General features: G+C 39.3%; 1 protein-coding gene and 1 long non-coding RNA gene across 3 annotated transcripts; one reads left to right on the top strand and one right to left on the bottom strand.

Annotated features, from left to right (window-relative positions):
• Positions 1-1817: 1817 nt before the first annotated feature.
• Positions 1818-8719, bottom strand: LOC117293100. The gene is made up of 6 exons (XR_004519355.1): positions 8628-8719; positions 6338-6455; positions 5596-5674; positions 4320-4394; positions 2860-2932; positions 1818-2095 (listed from the first exon to the last, which is right to left on the bottom strand). It is a non-coding gene; the product is annotated as an uncharacterized LOC117293100 (long non-coding RNA).
• A 340-nt stretch (positions 8720-9059) lies between these two features.
• Positions 9060-19962, top strand: LOC117292557. 2 transcript variants are annotated; one of them, XM_033774656.1, is made up of 5 exons: positions 9060-9133; positions 10508-10690; positions 11295-11407; positions 11890-18757; positions 19375-19962. In XM_033774656.1, the coding sequence occupies exon 4, from the start codon at positions 11945-11947 to the stop codon at positions 18755-18757; it is 6813 nt and encodes a 2270-aa protein (XP_033630547.1). In that variant the 5' UTR covers positions 9060-9133; positions 10508-10690; positions 11295-11407; positions 11890-11944; the 3' UTR covers positions 19375-19962. The 2 variants fall into 2 exon arrangements, with proteins under 2 accessions (XP_033630547.1, XP_033630548.1); XM_033774657.1 differs by lacking the exon at positions 9060-9133 and adding an exon at positions 10061-10125.
• The last annotated feature ends 718 nt before the right edge of the window (positions 19963-20680 follow it).

The following is a 20680-nucleotide window of genomic DNA, read 5'->3' as shown; positions in this document are numbered from 1 at the left end:
AAGCAATTCACCACTCAAGGGGAAGGGACATTAATCACAAAGTAAAGTATGGGTAGATCACCAGACAAGATTATTAGCACAACCCTGGGATATAGATTAATGTACAAAACTAACTAATTAAATACTTACAATGTACCATGTATTGAGTCGTTAACCTTGACTAACAATTTATGCCCTTTAGGCCTATCATGTTTATAGACTTGAAAGGGGTAAATATTCCAGTATAAGTAGCTCAGCACACAAAGGAAGTATGAGTATAGACCACCACACAAGGGCAGTATGGGTAAATCACAACACAGGTGAAGGGAAGAGAATACGCCACACCAGGGGAAGTATGGATAATTCAAAACACACATGAAAGTGTAGAAAAAACGCAACACCAGTGAAAGTAGGGGTAATTCACCACACATTTGAAAGTGTAGAAAATACGCCACACAGGGGAAGTATGGGTAATTCAAAACACATGTGAGAGTACGCAAGATCAGTGAAAGTATGGATAATTCACCACAAAGGTGAAAGTGTTGAGAATACGCAACACCAGGGGAAGTATGGGTAATTCAAAACACAATGAAAGTGTAGTGAATATGCAACAACCGGGGAAGTATGGGTAATTCAAAACACAGGTGAAAGTGTAAAGAATACGCAACACCAGGGGAAGTATGGGTAATTCAAAACACAGGTGAAAGTGTAGAGAATACGCAACCCAGGGGAATTATGGGCAATTCAAAACACAGGTGAAAGTGTAGAGAATACGCAACACAGGGGAAGTATGGGTAATTCAAAACATATGTGAAAGTGTAGAGAATACACAACCAAGGGGAATTATGGGTAATTCAAAACACATGTGAAAGTGTAGAGAATACGCAACACCAGAAGAAGTATGGGTAATTCAAAACAAATGTGAAAGTGCAGAGAATACGCAACACAAGGGGAAGTATGGGTAATTCAAAACATGAAAGTGTAGAGAATAGAATATGCAACACAGGGGAAGTATGGGTAATTAATTAAATATACCTATTTTCACTCACTGTTTGGTCAAATTTTCTTTGACACCTAATGAACCTATTTAGACACTAAAGTGTCACCTATTTCAGACATGCAACTCTGAATTTTTGCAAAAGATTTGACATTTCCAGTCACAGGCACAGCAAGATTTTGTACTGTTTTTTTTTTTTCAATGGCTGAGAAAACCAAAACCATAAAATCAGCTGACCAGCTGAAAAGTTGCCTGGCTGCTAAATGCTGATGTTTGAGATGGGCGAAAACCCCCCTAAAACCCATATGGGGAAAAAAGGGGGGAAAATTCCCATGCCGGCTCCACTATATGGCAACCAAGTTTGTCAACTCCAAACATCAGCACACCTAAATTGAATGGCCTAAATGACTAGTGAGAGAAACATAACTACATACAACTAAGCCTTTGACATATCAATTTGGAATTTTGATTCGAATGATTCACCATGGGTAATTATAGGAAGATCACCACACAAGGAAAGTATGAATGATTCACCATGGGTAAATATAGGTAGATCACCACACAAGGAAAGTATGAATGATTCACCACGGGTAAATATAGGAAGATCACCACACAAGGAAAGTATGAATGATTCACCATGGGTAAATATAGGAAGATCACCACACAAGGAAAGTATGAATGATTCACCATGGGTAAATATAGGTAGATCACCACACAAGGAAAGTATGAATGATTCACCACGGGTAAATATAGGAAGATCACCACACAAGGAAAGTATGAATGATTCACCATGGGTAAATATAGGAAGATCACCACACAAGGAAAGTATGAATGATTCACCATGGGTAAATATAGGTAGATCACCACACAAGGAAAGTATGAATGATTCACCACATTAAGGATGTGCACATTTCAATCTTGCAGACAATGATGCTCTTTCAAGAAAAGCCGTCATTATCTTGGTGATATTATATTAAACCTTCAGATCCATCCCAGATACAAGTAGTTATAAATTCAAAGCTACAAACACTAAATTACTGTTGACCAGCACTGCATCTCCACTGGTGATGGACTGGGATTTGAATGGAGATCCGACACTCTCTGTCTGGATTAGTTGATCTGTAGAGGATGAAAGAAAGGAAAGAGAAATAATATTACACAGTTAAGAAAACCTTTAACTAGGTCAATACAACAACATCTGAACATATTTTTGTCAAAGTATTAGGTACATCATTGAAGTTTAGAAAAACATATCAATTCCAATCCAATAGTTTTCAATTAGGAATTTCCAGAAGTAGCATGTGATCAATGATCGACCCAACGCTCTGGGTGTTTGTTCAAACCTTCTTGGTTTAAAATATAAACAAGTGTGGGGCCTAATTAGCATGCACAATTGTTTACATCCTATACCAAAGGTAATCTTAAGGAGATTTTCGAATGGATTCATTTTATTGGAAAGATTTATTTTAAGGAACTTTCTGCAAAATCAGAGAAAGACGCCTTATAAACTGTCCATGTTTGATATTAATTTGATTATTTGGGGCGTGTCATGGCCGAGCGGTTAAGAGCACTGGATTTAAGCTCTGGTGTTTGATCAGCAGAGTGTGGGTTCGAGTCCCGGTCGTGACACTTGCTACATAAAATTGGGGAGGTAGTGCTTTCTGCTTTACTGGCCAGGCTTCGGACTGATGATACCAAAGCCTACATCCGTATGGACTGTAAAAGGGGTAACCCTGTTTCAGCCCTAGGAGTAGGTGGCAACAGCCTCTGGAATAAAATAATTGTAGCCCACACCTAGAAGTGGCCTTCAGGCCTTGGGTGTCTCGCGACTTGCATACAAAAAAATAATAATAATAAATAAATAAATAAGTTTTGGATCTTACCATCTGAAGGGAGATGTCGTTGCACAGCTGCCCAGTTAGTTGATTGGTGACTGTCCTTTCAGCTTCATTAGATCTGTATTGTAAAAATAAAATCTGAGTTAATTTTAACAGTCTTTGTTTTAGTTTTGTATTTTTCCCCAGGTAGAAATCCCACTATATACAATTTATTGTATTTTTTCAACACAAGACGAGCAGGGTATACTGTTTGAAATGTCAAGACCACACAGGCATTTTTCAGAGCCATCAATCCAAAAAAAAAAGAAGAGATTTACAAATGGTTGCACCTGCAAGTTTACTATTTACTTTCTTCCTAAAAATAATAATGAAATTGTACATATTGTTCCTTGTGGTTTAGTTACTTGACATTTTTCAAAAAAGTAGGATCCCACACATGTATAAGGTGGGCCATCTCCTGCCACTTCACAGATTGTATGATAAACTTGCAAAATATATTGACATAATAGGAAGACCACAAACTAGCTCAGATGGTAGAGCACCCACACATTAATCCAGAGATCGTAAGTTCAAATCCCGCTCCTCTTTGTCCAACATTCAATGTGAATTTCTAGCTGGTTATACAGTATATAAGTTACTGGTTGTATGACTTCTGACTGTGGCAACTCCGAGCATGGACAAAATAGGGATACAACAAACATTGTTATACCTCCGGTAACAAACTGTGAAGTTTAATTGGTCGAGAACCAATCATGTGACGCGCAACAAAAACACATGTTACATTGCTCGACATGCCGGGTAACATGAAAAGTGATGTACACCGGTGTACATCACCTTGATTGTTCCCAGTGTTGGTGATTTCCAGCGCTGTGTACGAAACAACCGCGGGTACGAGGGAATTTTTTCTTGTTCGTCTTCTTATTAAGCAATGAATAGTCTGTCGTAATAATGTTTGAAGATGACAACAGAACTTTGAGAAGAGGAATAACAATTTCACAAAGGTATAACAAAACAATCGTGCACGTTGTGACTGGGGTCCATGGGGTTTTGTACAACCTTGAGGGGAAATGGCACCCTCGGCTTCGCCTCGGGTTCCATTTACCCCCTCTGGTGTACAAAACGCCATGGACCCCGTCACAGCGTGCAACAATAGTTTATTGGGGCTAGCTACGTTGCGATAGCCCTTACACAATAATGCATTGATTGCAAGTTCGTATTCCACCCCAGTTAGTTTTTTTCTTTGTTTTGTACATTTTAGCTGTACCCAGTCGATCAGTGTCCCTTGTGGCTAATTACTTTATTCGGGGTTTTTTAAGAGGATTTAGGGATGAAACTCAAAGTATCAGTTACACATACGGCAAGATTAGCATTTTGACAATTTAAAGCACTGTTTTCAAATTTAGGCTGGAGGCATCCCAAATTTGTTTTTCTTCTCCTGAAAGATCTTGCCAATAGTTGCAATGATTGGTATAGTTTTGTTTGTAACCATGTAAACAGTAATTTACCATCTCAATGTTGATAAACATGTCTGCAGCTCTCCAGTTAGTTAATTGAAGGATGTCATTTCAGCTTCACTGGATCTGCAAAGTAAAGTTTTATCCGAGTTAATTTTACCAAATTAAAATGGAAAAACATTCCTCGTTTTAGTTTTATCTTTCCCCTAGAAAATCTTTCTTGTTTGTTAAACACAAATATTAATGAAATTCTACTCAGTCAGTGGACCTTGTGGTTTGGTTATTTGATATTTGATTTGATGGCACCCCTTCTAAGAGATTCCTGTCCTGCCCCTCCCCAGGTTGGTCATAAACACATTGACAGAATGGGAGACCACCAACATGTAGGGTAGCTCAGTTGGTAGAGCACCTACATGCTAATCCAGAGTTTGCAAGTTCAAATCCTGTTCTCCTTTGTCAAACATTCAGTGCAAATGTCCTAGACATACACTGGTTACAGAATGTAACGCTTCTGACTTGCAACCCCCCCCCCCAACAACAAAAGTGACAAAATAGGGAGACATTAAACATTAGGGCTAGCTCCGTTGGTAGAGCGCCCCATGTTAATGCAGAGATTGCAAGTTCATATTTAGCTCTAATCAGGATTGTCTTGTTCAGTTGTACCCAGTCAGTTTCCCTTGTGGTTTATTACTTTATTGTTTTTATTGTAGACCATTCAACGATCCAAATCAAACTCAATGTGGTTAATTGGGCAGAGTAAGTCACACATACAGCTAGGTTTTCATTTTGACAATATTTAAAGTATTCAAAATTTTGGCTGTAAGCATCCCCGAATTGTTTCTCCTGAACCCCCCCCCTTGTGCCCCCCCCCCCATAACAAGACAAATATATTTTTAAACGTTTTTCTTCAGGATGGTCATTTAAACATATAGGACTTAGTATGACAGGTGATGCGATTCTGCCTTTGATGAAACAAGCAATTTGGCACACAGTCAGCAGATAATTTTTTTTTAAAGAGATCTGGCTAAAGGGTCAATGCAGTTTGTTTGAGCAGTGGCCAAAGCTATATATATATATATATCCATTTTTTAAGGGGCTGGGTATTTCGTGGACCAAACCTTTCATTTGTGTGTTTTTCTTTTTATTTGGTGGCAAAATTTTGGAGTCATTTGGAGCTACAAGCCCTTTAGTTGCACTAGAATCACATTCGTTCTGACAAATGTGCAGATAATTGCCTTAAAGGTAGGATCGTCGATTGGCATTTTGCCTATGTATAAAAGCCAATCTATGGCGCTGCTTTAAACCTTAAAGTTAATTTTGTAATCACCTTTTGTAGATTACTTTTGAGGTAGGCTTTGGACTCCACTTGGCAGAAGGCTCTTCTTGCTGATGCCGACACATCATTCCTTGAAAAAAGACAAACAGAAAAATAATCTTTTTTTATAACAAATTCAACAATATTTATTTTTAGGTCAATTGTTTTAAGGACAACATTTTCTTTTGGTTAAATATCTGAAAAGCCTGAATGATCAAAGCACAAACATAAAATTTAGTTTTGAGTTAATAACAAGTTTGTTTTAACCTTTTTTCTATCTAGCCCGATGTTGGTGGCCTCAATTTTGTGTCTATAATTTGTTTTAGGGATGCCAGTCAAAAGCCATACAGCTGTTAGCCGGGACTGCATACTTGTAGCCAGGGATGACACCCTCACTAACAGATACAACCAGCCAAGCAGCAGCCTTAAAATGATGCACCTTTTTTATTTCAACTATCAACTAATCAACTAATCAATCAAAAGGGAAACCAAATTTAAATCATATTGAGTTGAATAAAGAAAATTTTACTAAATCGGGATTTGTATACCACAAATGCTCACCAAAACTATAGATGTGAAATTGCTCTAATATTTATGGCAAAGAATACTCACTGAAAATATAGACTTTGACTAGCCCTGATATTTCCAGAAAGGAATGCTCCGAAACTAATAGATATTGACTTGTTCTAATAATGTCTAACTATAATAGGAATACTTAGTTACATGTGTTTTCATGCACTTGTTATATGCTTACCTTCAAACAAAAACTGTTGTTCTTCACTTCATGTTAAGGTGGATTAATTGAGAATTCCCTGGTTTACGTCTGACACATCTCAGTGGATCATTGTTCTTGGTGTACATCTCACCTCACTCTACACAGGGAGAAAAAAATCATTTAAATTAATCAGATCTTTAATTGATTATTAACTCAATTGCTGATCATTTTTTATGAATGGAATGTTTAGACAGTACACTAATTTTCACCAGACAGAATACAAAAGTTTGTAGTAGTCTTAATGATGAATGTTCAACATGAAATTAGAGTTTCCATGACATACGTGTACTATGGAAAAGAAACCCAGCGAAAGTCTCATTAAATCAACCAGCCAGCTGATCACTCTGTATGTGTATGCGTTCGAGGTCAAAGTAAACCAATAATGTATGTACAACTTCACCGTGTATTAATTGTACATAGTACACAAAACTTTGTGCACACACCAATGCAATGGCCGTTTCCCACTTACTTTGATAACACGTTAAGGTCAAGCAGAATTTGATTGGCTACGCTGAAAAAAGGGTGTTGTGTGTTCCCTTTGATCGGTGGCAAATATTGACCAATCACTGCTTTTTTTATCACTCTAGATAGCTGAATAAACTTGCCAAGTCCTGTCACTTGCCCGTCTTCATCCAACATTCCGTTTTCACGAGAGGTCCATTTACAAAAGGACAAGCTGAAAGTTGTCAGCGCTTTTGTGTGCACGGAGAGCATAAATTACCATTTTGCACGACTGAAAAGTGATCTTATTTAGTGATGATTGGTGAACTTTCATGTCATAATTTAATAAAACTTTCATAAAAAGAAGGAAATTATATACTTCAAATACTGCTGCATGCCCAAGTTCCAAAATTATTTTGTTTTGCTGTAAAGAAGCACCAGGGAAAGGGAAAAAGATGCGTTTAAATGCATTAGGCTTATGCTTTTTCTGTAATATTATGAAGGCCGATGTCACTGACAAGCAAAAGAGACGTTTCCATATGCTAGGCTACTCTTAAGCCTGGTTCATTACTTCCTGTGAATGCGATGCAGACTCAATAATTTCACAGGATATGCTTACTACCATTACCATCTTTATAACCCGGAGTGCTCACTTCTTAGTTTTTGAAAAGTTTCCATATGGCGCCACCACTTGTCATTCAATCTGATGGTGAGGAGGTCTCGAAATCAAATTCGTGGAAAATTTGTGCAAAATTACTTCTTTCTCCAAAAATACGCCACTTCACAATGTTTCATACTACTGCTAACTTTCCGTATGGCGCCACCACTTTTTCACTCATTTTTACAAAAAGGGATATCTCATTCTCATTCATTGAGTTGACTTTGAGTCATTATGAATAAATGATTGAGGTAAATTACAGTAAACTATTTCATATCAAATGAAAAAGTGGTGGCGCTGTACGGATACTTTTCCATAAACTTTCCGTATGGCGCCACCACTTTTTTACTCATTTTTAGAAATGGGGATATCTCATTGAGGTAAATTAGTTAGAGGGTCGCACTAAATACCGACAACTCACGACCCCTCACGACAACTCACGACAACAATTTTTAAATGCACTTTAACAGAACATAAGTCAACCGTAAAATGTATGCAAAAGAGTCATATGCACCCAAATCATTTTCAACTGTAAAAATTGTGTTTATTTACCCCCGAATTTAGTAACGAACGGTAATATCCGCCATGTTGTCTTTCGACGCACTTGGACGATTCTATATTACCACAGGGGTGATACAATATGCAAGATGAATATTTACCTTTTTAAAAATGTATTTCATGGAGTTTAAAACTATATTATGGATAACTTTCCGTATGGCACCACCACTTTTTCACTCAATTTTACAAAAAGGGATATTATTATCATTAAGGTAAATTAGATACATTGTACTATATCATTTCATATCGAATGAAACAGTGGTGGCGCCATACGGAAACTTTTCCCTATATTATATTTAAGTTTCCATTTTAAACTTCAAATTCACCCTTTTTACAGTTAAAAATACAATTTTTTCAACAGTTTGAAAGTGGTTTAGAATAGATGCATGTGACTCTTGTGCACATATTTAACGGTTGAATTTCGTTCAAATATTCTGTTCTGTTAATTAAAGTGCATTTAATTTTAAAAATTTTTGTCGTGAGTTGCCGTGAGGGGTCGTGAGTTGTCGGTATTTAGTGCGACCGAAATTAGATACTATATTATTTCATATCAAATGAAAAAGTGGTGGCGCCATACGGAAACTTTTCCTCTATGGATCATATTTAACTCACCTTGATCTATTTTCAGTGGATTTTCAGGTCTGAAATGGCTGTAAAATTTGAAATACTTTGGAGGAAAAAACATCGTGGTCGTCCAGTCAGCATGTTGTCCCTCTTTTGCACGCACGCGCATACAATTAATACGCACCTCCGCCCCCCCCCCCCCCCCCCCCCAACACAAGCAGTACATAAAGCTTTTACTAAACTAAGGTGGAAAAACAACGCTTCCGAGTCTTTCACAATCACAAGAGTGTAACAACAAACAAATTTGAAGCAGTTTTCTACAATTTGTATGCAGCTTGTTTCTAATATAATTTTGGGAAAGGAAGCAAAGTTAATGAGCAGCACTACCCCCCCCTCCCCGGCTTAATAATACCTCCGCCCCGCCCCCACTCGTTGTGGAGTGCGCCCTCTGTAGTTTTGGAAAGCATTAGGACAAATCATGGCGATCGTACATGTGCTGACCTTTTGAGACCTTTTCGTGTCTTTGTGAACTCTTGTTGTGTGTTCTGTAGTGTGTAAGTAACTTTTATTTCAGTATATTTGGAACACTCAAGTTGTCGTGGAGAAAACATGTTTGGCAAATATATATTGTTGTGTTGTCATTAAGTAGTTCGTACTTTTTTGTTCAGAGCAGAGGCAGGTTTAGTTTGCATATGACTACAAAACGTACGTCACTATCCAACCACACCATGTACATGTACATGATGTAGCATGTGTAGCCAACCACCTTGAGCTTAACAATAACATGCTGGATGGGCCGGCTGTTTATGGCTGTTAACACCATGATTGATTGATGTTAAAAGAGAGCCATATAACAATCGGAAAAGTTTCTGTATGGCGCCACCACTTTTTCATTCGATATAAAATAATATAGGAACTTATTTACCTGATTGATATATCCCTTTTTGTAAAAATGAGTGAAAAAGTGGTGGCGCCATCTGAAAAGTTATCCTAACAATCCAACAAGGGGTGCAAGGTTTGTCATTTAAGTGAGTTGCATTGTCATTGACTTGAGGAAAAGTTTTTGTATGGCGCCACTGCCTTTTCATTAGACAAAAAAGCAATATGAAATAAAAGAACATTATGATGTAGCCTGAACATCTGACGTCACATTTTGAGGCTCGTGAATAATGCCAGAGACCTGCCTCAAAATACGGCGTGTAGATTTACCTTTGACCTCAGTCATTTCACATAGAGATATGCAGTCAAATTCTTGCGGACTTGAGTTGAGAGGATGTGTACTGTTTGGGCAGCTATATACATGTAATAAACCAACGAATTAAAAGAATTAGGCCAAACAATATTGAAAATTTTGCTAAAGTTTGTCTGCGATAATGAAAATCTTTTGTTCTTTTTATTGCCTTAAAAATATCTATGGGTTTGCAATAGAGGGCACACGGATGATCCAGAACTGGTCAAATTGGTGAGGTTACTTCTCCCAATACCTTGTCAAGAGCATTGATTTTTTTTCGCCCATGGATACTTGTGAACCTCATGACATGTTTAGGTAAACAGTTAAACACTTTTTGGTTCAAATTGTCAAAGAAATTGCAATGAAAACATAAATTCAAAAAGTGATCTGGAACTGGTCAAATGAATGTATTATATTTGTCTTTTTGTTGGGGTCTTCAAATACTATTTTATTTGAAAAGAAGACCCAAATAAAGTAGTAAGTGAAATAATCTTAACAAAATTCCATGATTCCAATGATCTGAGGCTTACAAAGCAATTTTATTTTGCTAAAATTTCGTAACTTATAGCAGCAATTTAGTGTCGGCCAAGTGTCTAGATTTTCATTTGTGCCAACGGGACACAAACAAGAATTTAATGAAGTTAGGAATTATTTCAGACCATTTTAATCACTAAGGCTGTTTTCTTCCCCAAAACAGACAATAAACTTACCGAAGACTGCTTTAGTTACAACATCAGGGTTGCCAAATTGGATCTCTACTTGTAGAGCTTGTGACTGTATCCAACCAACGTAAACTTGATAGCAAGGTGCACCCTTACCTGGTGGCTAACGGTACGGCACACTGAGAAGTGCTCTACACCCAGCAGGGTGGTGCCATGAGGTAATTCATTCTAATTTGTTTACAAGTATTCAACACATTGTATGCAAATGTACGTGAACCAATGCTGCAAGGTAAAAAAGACACCTGTGACTGTAATTTAAACATTATTATCTTGGTTTAAATCCTAGTACATGTAGTTTTACGAGCAGAAGCAGCTTTGGGGATTTTTTTTTTTTTTGGGGGGGGGGGGAAAGACCGACATCCTTTCCAGTCTGCTTAAATCAAAGATCCAAAGTTTTCATCTATTAGCTTTTATATTTTCAACTCCATGAAGACTTTTTAATTTTAGACGAGAATTTGTCTACCAAATTGACATCAGATTGTACAATGTTCAGCTGACCCTGTAAATCGAGCACTTCGTTCTTCCATTTTGGTGTTGTATACAAAGGGGAAGTTAGGGCATTCTTGCTCTGTAACAACACCCAGATCCCTTTTGTTAAAAGTAATCAGTTTCAACCGGTAGAAAACCCCGTCTGCACACCACAAACCAGACCATGCTAACATTTGTCACTGCATGAGTAACAATATATGTAATTCATATTATTAGACTCATTCATCATCAGCAGGTTTTGATGTAACATTGTATTTTGTTGATTGTTCACAGGTACAGATTTTTGTATGAACATCTCTTTCGAGTTCAATGTAGACATTCCATCTTAAACCTCCACAAAGAAAAACCTATGGTGACACTTACAGCAGGCTATCTGTAGATTAAAGGTAAGCTCAATGATGCTCAGATTACTTGGTTTCATTCATTGTCCGGATGTCGTCAGCTTTTTAATATCATAATCTGTGCGCTGCTCCTCATGGGAAAAAAAAATACATTTCAAAGTAATGTGGTTTGGATATAAATTGTTTCACCCCAAACCATTTGAATCTGAAAAACGATTCATGCATGAATAGATTGTTTGTTTTTGTTCGCAATTGCTGCGGTTAGAGATGTGATCATGCCGGTGTCACCTTGCCGGAAGGAGTGCATACATGTACGTGTGAAAATATGGTGATAATTTGTTGCTGTTTTCTAAGCCAGTTCACACTGAGTTCAGCTAGAACTTTTACATGTGACCTCATTGTATCTTTCTTGATAATTTTGCCTGTAAATCAACATTAGGGTGACAAAAACCAATCTACCTTTATTGCCTTCTTTGCTTGACAAAATTATTTGACTTTTTTTCTTTCTTGTTCTCTTGTTGTTTCAGTGTGTTGAGTGACAAGATAAGTGCCGCATCTGTGGAGAGGAACACTAAACTGGATATGTCGGAGCTGAACGGTTACGTCTCGAAAGAGTTTAAAGGTAGCAAGGGCTTACTTGTTGCAGAGGGAGACCGTGGGAGTTCATCTAATAAACTTGATGTCAATGAAAATGGTTTCAGGATTTCACCTGAGATCCGAGATGAGGGTTCAGTGGTGGTTGATGGCAGGTGTGTTTTGCCGATAGAGGAGAGGAGTGGTAGCATGCTGATTGAACCTGAAGCTGGCGACAAATGGTTGGTTAAAGATGCAACAGAAGGGGGCAATCATCTTGGGGTGTTACCAGAAGCTACTGATGGTTGTGTGTCTTCGTCGTTAGACAAAGATGGTGTAATTGTTTCTTCGTCGTTAGACAGAGATGATGTAATGATTGAATCGGAAGTCAGCAATGATTTGATGGATCTACCAGAATTTAACGATAGTTTGGATACTGCATCTGAACTCGGGAATCAATTAAAAGTTCTACCTGAAGATAGCGATTACAATGGGTGGGAGATCAGGGATCATTATTTAGTTCTGCCTGAAGTGAAGGATGGTTTAGCTGATGCATCTGAACATGGTGATCACTTGCTAGTTCTACCTGAAGTTAACAATTTGTTAGATGTTGAATTTGAACCGGGCGATCACTTGAATGTTCAACCTGAAGTTAGCGATGGTTCGTATGATGCATCTGAACATAGTGATCACTTCGTAGTTCTACCCAAAGTTACTGTTGAATTGAATGAAGCATCTGAACAGGGCGATCACTTGGTAGTTCTACCTGAAGTTACTGATGATTCGAACGATGCATCTAAACACAGCAATCACTTCCTGGTTCTACCCGAAGTTAAGGATGGTCCTAATGATGCATCTGAAATCAATGATCTGCCGATTACACCTAGAGAAAGAGATTGTACCATATCTGGATCAGGAGGCAGTGTTGATGAAATGATTTCACTAGAGGTCAGCAACAATTTGACAAAATCACGTGAAGGAAGTGGTACAAGTGAAGTCGAGGATGGCCTCACATCTGCACTGGAGACTAATGATGAGGGTCTCGTTGCACTTGAGGGACGGCTGGATTCATTAAACACAGACGACACCAGTATTGATCATTCAAAAGCAGTGGGAGACAGCGGTTTTGATCCAACTGACATACAAGTGACTAAGTATGAGACATCCATCAACACTCAGTCCGAGACATCCATCAACACTCAGCCAGACACATCCGACAACACTCAGCCAGAGACATCCATCAACACTGAGTCTGAGAAATCCATTAACACTCAGTCTGAGACATCCATCAACACTGAGACTGAGACATCCACTAACACTTACCCAGAGACATCCATCAACACTCAGTCTGAGACATCCATCAACGCTGAGGCTGAGACATCCACTAACGCTCAATCAGAGACATCCATTAACACTCAGTCCGAGAAATCCATGAAATCTGAGTCTGAGACACTCATAAACACTCAGTCTGAGACATCCATCCACACTCGACCAGACACATCCATCAACACTCAGTCTGAGACATCCATCAACACTCAGTCAGAGACACTCATCAACACAGAGTCTGAGACATCCATCAACACTCAGTTCGATTCATCCATCAACACTCAGTTGGAAACAGTCATCAACACTCAGTCAGAGACACTCATCAACACAGAGTCTGAGACATCCATCAACACTCAGTCTGCGACATCCATCAGTGCTTCACCCAGTGAGGACAGATCTTCCCACTCCTCTTCCCAGGAAGAGCAGTTCAACTGCATGATCTGTGGTGAGGGGTTCTCTGATCCAAACAAACTTTCATCTCACAAACTTCTCCATTCTGTCAATTTCAGTAAATGTGAGGTTTGTGGTAAAGCCTTCTGGACTACAGATGATCTACAACATCACAGACAGTTGCACTCCACTGATCATGATAAATGCTTCAGTTGTGATGTTTGCGTTGCGGCTTTTAGTACAAGAAGTAGCTTGTTGAATCATCAGACGATTTCACACCCATGTAAAGCTCAGGAATCATCTAAGAAAGTCAACCAGGAGATCAGATATGTTTGCAGACATTGTAAGGACGTGTTTCCATGCAAACAGGAGCTTCTTGAACATGAAGCCAACCATGCAGAAAAGAAACCATTAATCTGTAGTAGGTGTAGCAAGGTCTGCACCAGTCTAAGAAGTCTGCAGTGGCACATGGCAACGCACAAGAATAAGAGTTACCACTGCGCTAAGTGTGGGACATCCTTCAAGTCATACTACCTTCTTAGCAGACACAAGCAAGTCCATAAAGACAGACCGTTTTCTTGTGATATTTGCAGGAAAACATTTAGAAGACAAGAGGCACTCAGAAACCACTGCAGACATCATGAAGAAGAATCTCTCATCTGTGACAAATGCAATAAGAAGTTTAAGACCAGAGTTGAATGGAACCGACATAAGAGAAGTCATAAGACTGTAGAAAAGCATCATGATTGTGATGTGTGCAACAAGTCCTACAAACAAGCTGCACATCTCAAGAAGCATAAACTATCTCACAAAAGTACACCTAAAAAGAAGCCTCATTCATGTAGATTTTGCCAGCAAAGCTACAGCAATCTCACTAAACTGAGTCTGCATCTTCAAACTCATGACAAGGCAAAGCTAGGAACATCATCTGGTCGGAGTAACGGCTACAATTGTGGAATTTGCAGCAGTTCTTTCAAGACCTTTTACAGCATGAAAAAGCACAAACAGATGCACAAAGAAAGGCCTTATATGTGTAGTATTTGCGAGGAGACGTTCACGGTGGATGCTGCACTACGTAGACACAAACTGAGAAAATGTTCAAGTGGCTACACTTGCGAAGTCTGCAACGAGAGTTTCAGCACCACACATCAGCTGCAGAGTCACAGCCTTAAACACATCTCATTGAAAGCCTACATGTGTAGATTCTGTCATGAGTGTTTCAAGACCACAAAGCAATTGAGGAAGCACATGTTACTCCACACAGGCAGCAAGCCTCACATCTGTCAGGTGTGCAACAAGAGGTTTGCTGAGTTTGAAAAACTCACAAGACACAAGAAAATCTGCAATATCGGTCTGAAGTCTAGTATGCTCTCAAAAACATCTAAGCAAGCTCTCGACCAAAACAAGACCTCTAATGAACAACCTGTAAATGAGGGGTTAACGGGTGTAGATGATGCAACATCTGGCGAAGGTGGGTCGATGCTGGTTGAGATGTCATGTGCTGAAAGTCTTGACTGTCCGCAAGAAGTCTCTGCAGATCCTGAGTCATCTCAGATGAGTGACACATCAAATGATGCAAAGCCAAGTCCAAAGGTAGATCTTCTCATCAGTGAAATAGAGAAAAAGAAGTTGCAAGTCCGTATTGAAAAATTTATAATCTTCATTTGTGATGTTTGTGACAAGAGCTTTGCATCGCAGAGCTTGTTCGACCGACACATGGTTAAACACAATGAGGAAGTGCCTCAAAGGAACCAGCCACTTGAAAAGTCTGTGCAAAATCAAGAACAGCAAAAACAGAAGAGTCCGAAACCTGTTGTTATTAAACAGGAACCGTCAACCAAACCCATAAAAAAAGAAGCTCATGCGATGTTCAAATGTGATGAATGTAGCAGGGCATTCCCTCACGAGTATGGTTTAAATCTCCACAAGAAGTGGGTTCATGCCAAGGATGAGAGTCATCGATGCACAACTTGCGGAAAAACCTACAAGCACAAATTTCACTTTACAGAACATTTGAAAGTCTCAAAGAGTTGTAACCCTGCAAGTGCCAATGAACAGGAGACAGTAAAAGATAAACAGGAGACAGCAAAAAAGCTAAGATGTGATGTTTGTGGTGAAAGATTCGCCTTGATTGAAAACTACAAAGACCACGTAGCCGACCACTTTGATGAAGCCCCAGTGAAGTGCGACTCGTGTGATAAACGTTACACTCATAAAGCTGGCTTGGAATTCCATAAGGCCTTTCTGTGCAATAGAACAAATGATCCAAACAGTGCCATCAAAGAATTTGTACAACCAAAGGAATTCAAGTGCGAAGTTTGTAACGGCCAATTCTCTTATATTATTCGATTTAAAGACCATTTGAGAAGCCACAGTGATGCAAGGCCATTCAGCTGTGAGGCGTGTGGAAAATCTTTTAAGTATCCACGTGACATCAGAGTCCATGAGCTCAAACATTGTCCCAGAAGAACAAAAGCAAAGCCCAAGATAGTAACACCAATGGGAAATCTCAACAAGCAAGCGGGTCTCAAGCGGAGGGTTTCAAATCCCCGTAAATGGAAGTGCAAGCGTTGTGGGAAAGACTTCACATCAAAGGAACTCCTCGCTTTGCACAGTCTTGACTGTGCACTCCATCAAAAAGGTTGTCTACCGTACAAACGTGATAAAGAGTCTGAGCACCAAATTGACATCCAAAAGCACAGTTGTAATAGCAAACCTGTGGTTTTTAAGAGTGTCACATTGAATTGTAAAGTTTGCGGTGAAAAGTTCAACAGATTTGTACGTCAGGGTATTGAGCATGCAAACATTAAGTGTAAGAGCTGCAGTATTCTCAAGACAAAACCTACAGGAGCAAAGAGAACAGTAAAACCTAAGGAAACCGTGCCAGGACTAAGTGCCACTCACAATGCAACTGCTAAAGGTTCTGAGGAAGCACAAAGCAAGTCGGCAATGATTCAGAAATCCCCAAACAAGATTAGCAACAATATCTTTGCAAACAGGACTCCACTCAAACAGCACAAGCAAAACCACAATGACAAGTCATTTAAGTGCAACAAGTGTAACAGGAAGTTTGTTATGCTTCAAGCCCTACAGATGCACAAGCGTAAAAGCCATGGCTCTTCAGACATCCGATACCTAATACAGAAAAAGGTGAAGTGCAACTTTTGTGATAAGTTGTTTCGTTTTCCATATGAGCTAGAGAGACATGAGGTTACGCATTCCTCGGAGAAACAATACAAATGTGAGTGTGGCAAAGCCTTTAAGCTGAAGTACGAACTCAATAGGCATCGACGCTACTCGAAGCATCACAAACATCAGTTAGGTCCGGAACCTGGCAAAACTATTAGATCACCCCAAGCAGCAAAAAGCCCCAAGAGTTCTGGAAAACCAACACAAACAAGGCATGATTCTGAAGAAGACATAGATGTTGATGGTATTGATGTTCTTCAAGCACCACCCCTGAAGCCTGATCCAATGCATTCAGATAATAATGCTAAAGGATCATTCAGTTGTAACAAGTGTGATAAGAAGTTCACCCTTAAGAAATCCCATATGCTGCATGAGCGGAGATGCACCGCTCTACAGTGCCACTTTTGCAGTGTCTTCTTCACTAGTTTAGTAAGCTTGAGGACTCATGAGAAAATACATACCGGGCGTGGAGACACAAAACTACACTCATGCTATTGTGGGAAATCATATTCAAATAGAGCGAACCTTAGAAGGCATCAGACTCAACAACATTCGACAAAGACAAGCTTGGAGACTCGTGAGAAAATACATACCGGGCTTGGAGACACAAAACTACATGAACACTCATGCTATTGTGGGAAGTCATATTCGAACAAAACGAATCTTAGAAGGCATCAGACCAAACACCATCCGACAAAGACATCTGTTCAGTTAAAACAGATTGCACCATCTGCCGCTGCCAACCGACAACAGTCGTCCAATGCGCGGTTTAAGTGTCGTAACTGTAGCAAGGTGTTCCTGGATCGACGTGGACTGGAACGCCATGAGAAAACCAAGAAATTTAGTCTTGGATGTATTGATGTACCCAGAGGTAAAGAAGAAACAGCAGTACATCAATCCAAACCATCTAAACAGACGCAGAGAATGGACAAAAACAAATGCATTCGGAAACCGTCGGGCAACAACATGGTGAAACGTAAAGCCAACCAAAAACCACAGCAAAACAATGCTCCTCGTTTTGGTGGCACCCAACACAACAGACAGTCATTGGAATCCTTTAAACAACACCAACAATTTCCAGAAGGTATTACGTTTGCACACAACCCTGAAAATCATAATCAAGAGGTATTTAGGTCTGGTTTTGGGAGTACACACCCAGAAACATTTGCAGAGAATGGGCCAAGACCAAGAGTTGTAAGTGAACGATTCAAATGTGAAGTCTGTGCTCATGTTTGGAGCACGAAGTCTATGCCAGAAAAAAAGAATAAACAAAAGCGTGCTTGCCCAAGTTGTGGTTCTGTCTTCTCATATAAAATCCATGAACAAACTTCAAATAAGAACATCCCCCAAACCAAAAGTGTCTTCAAGCCAACCGTCAAAAGCCACCAGTCACAAAGGAGTGATGAAGAGTTCCCAGTTGTACCCAGTGGCAGTAAAGATTTCCATGAAGAATTTTCTCCTACTAGGAGCAATCCCGCTCACCTACAAGAAGTACCTGGTCCTGAGAGAATCCGTGCCTGCAGAATTTGTGGAAAGTTTTTCATGAAGAATTATATTTTAGCACATGAACAAAGTCACTCCAACGACATTCCTGTTCATCGCAAGGTGAGTGAAACAGAGGAGAGTTTGTGCAGAAGTGACGGCCGCAATACAAACGTGGAGAGAGCCAACTTGACACAGCTTAAGCAGAGTCATTATAAGCCTTACCCCTGTGAGAGTTGCAGTCTTAGTTTTGGCACAGTATATAACCTTCAGATACATGCGGCTTATTATTGCAACCAGCTGAAAAAAGAAGCGACTGGTGAAGAAACACAAGAATCCACTGAAGGAGAACAGGATTTACTCAAGTGTGGAGTCTGCTCAACTTACTTCAACAGCATGCCACTTCTGGTTGACCACATGAAACGCCATAAATAGGTTAGTATCTGAGGTGTGTGGATTTAGTGGATAGTTAGTGGATCCACTTCATGTAAATGAAGTCACCAGACTCCTGTTGTAACACAATAGCATGAACAAATAGGTCATTTGCTAATTTGTCTTTAAGATCTTTCCATCCAGCTGGCAAAGTTTCATTGAGCTGCAAAGAAAACAATTATACATTAATGGAACAATTCATTCTGCAGAAGAATTATTCCATCCACAATATTATGTGATTAGATCTGATGATTTGATCTACAGTTGAATTTTGGTAACACCAATAATCTGCCCGATTCAATTCAAATATTTTTACAACAATCATAGTATCTGCAAAAGTATAACACATGATTGGTGGTGACTGAAAAAAAAAGTTCTAATAAAAGTGTTTTTTGTTTTTTTACAAAGCCCATGCTAGTTACATCATTCTTTTCTATGTCACCCAATCAAACCAATCTAGCCATACTGAGGTGGGAAAGACAAGTATCCTGGCAACTATTTTTTTTCCAGTGACTAAATTATAGAGGGAACACGGCGTCTGTGCAAGAATCGTCTGTAGCAAAGTTTCATAAAATGCAGTCGAGGCTAACATTTGTGTTGATTTTCTTTGCCTTTGACAGGGTGTGTCACCAGGTCAGCATTAAAGGGTGAAGATGTGGAAGACGTGGAAGACGTGGACTGACTCAGAAAGCCCCGCCCACAAGCCCCGCCCACCATAACAACTGCCTAGCAACTAACAACTGCATAGCAACAGAACCTGCGAGAATGGACTGCATCTCTATCCCGCAAGTCACCCGTCAAGTCGCTCATCAACCCAGCACCTAGGTACCCTAATGATGGCAGCTTGTTAATAGTTTTTAATGTAATTTTAATATTTCTGATTCTGTCTGATTCTGTCTGAATGAACGAACAAATTATGTTAAATAATGATCAAAAGAAATGATGACAAGTAATGAAATTGGTGGAAGGAAAACCAACAATATTATTCTTTTCGGGCAATGCAAATTACAATGCACATAATTTTAAAATGAAAATAGTAACGATTTAAAAAAAAAATCACAAAACATCTATTTTCTATATCAATGTAAGGCCAAACCAAAGATATGGTCTTTATCCATGATGGAAACTATAGGTGCATTCGATTAGCTTCCTTGGGTCGACCCAACGGTGCTCACTCGGGTTAGCCCCTGACAAGAGCTAATCGAACGATCACACTCGCCCTCTCGTGGTGATGGCATGCTCCTCAGGTCACCCCCAAGTGACCCACTCCACAAGCAGGGCAACGGGGGCTTACCCGGGTGAGCCCTGCCAAAGCTGTTTGAACGCCGGGTTGACCCAGGGAAGCTAAACGAATGCACCCTTTAAAGGGGCTGTGTTGCCATGATCAAAGCAGGGTCCAATTTCAAGAAGTAGGTAAGCACAAAAATATTATGCTTAGCAGAAAAAGGTTATCGAGCATTATACCATGTCACATGCATACTGGTATTTGTTACTGTTCTCGTGCTCAATTTTGCTAAGCATGTGTGCGAAATGCATACCGAGTGAGAATTCATAATTCCATGTACATATATATGTACAGCCACAGGCCTGCTTTAGTAATGACGACACAGCCCCTTTAAAAATTTTTAAATGCACCATTTCTGAACTTATGATCAATCAAAAAGAATCTGTTGTAACAATTGTCCTCGTGATATATTTCAAGTTTTTCTGATCAATATTATACACATAATAAATGTTTATGAGTGCAATGGTGCGAATATGTTCATAAGTTGAAAGATGGAATGTTCTATTCAACGAGGCGGAGCCGAGTTGAATGGAACATTCCAGCTTTCAACGAATGAACATATTCGCACCATTGCACGAATGAAAAACATTCATTATTTGTTTTATATAACATCCAAGTAGAACTTTGTCATTTTGATTGAA

This window comes from Asterias rubens, chromosome 7 (genome assembly GCF_902459465.1).
Source record: "Asterias rubens chromosome 7, eAstRub1.3, whole genome shotgun sequence".
Lineage (NCBI taxonomy): Eukaryota > Metazoa > Echinodermata > Asteroidea > Forcipulatida > Asteriidae > Asterias > Asterias rubens.
The sequence above is the reverse complement of the archived record's forward strand: the minus strand, read 5'-3'. Positions and strand labels throughout refer to the sequence as shown.

Coding starts and splice junctions, on each gene's coding strand:
- LOC117292557 (XM_033774656.1), top strand. CDS start 11,945: ATGTCGGAGCTGAACGGTTACGTCTCGAAAGAGTTTAAAGGTAGCAAG.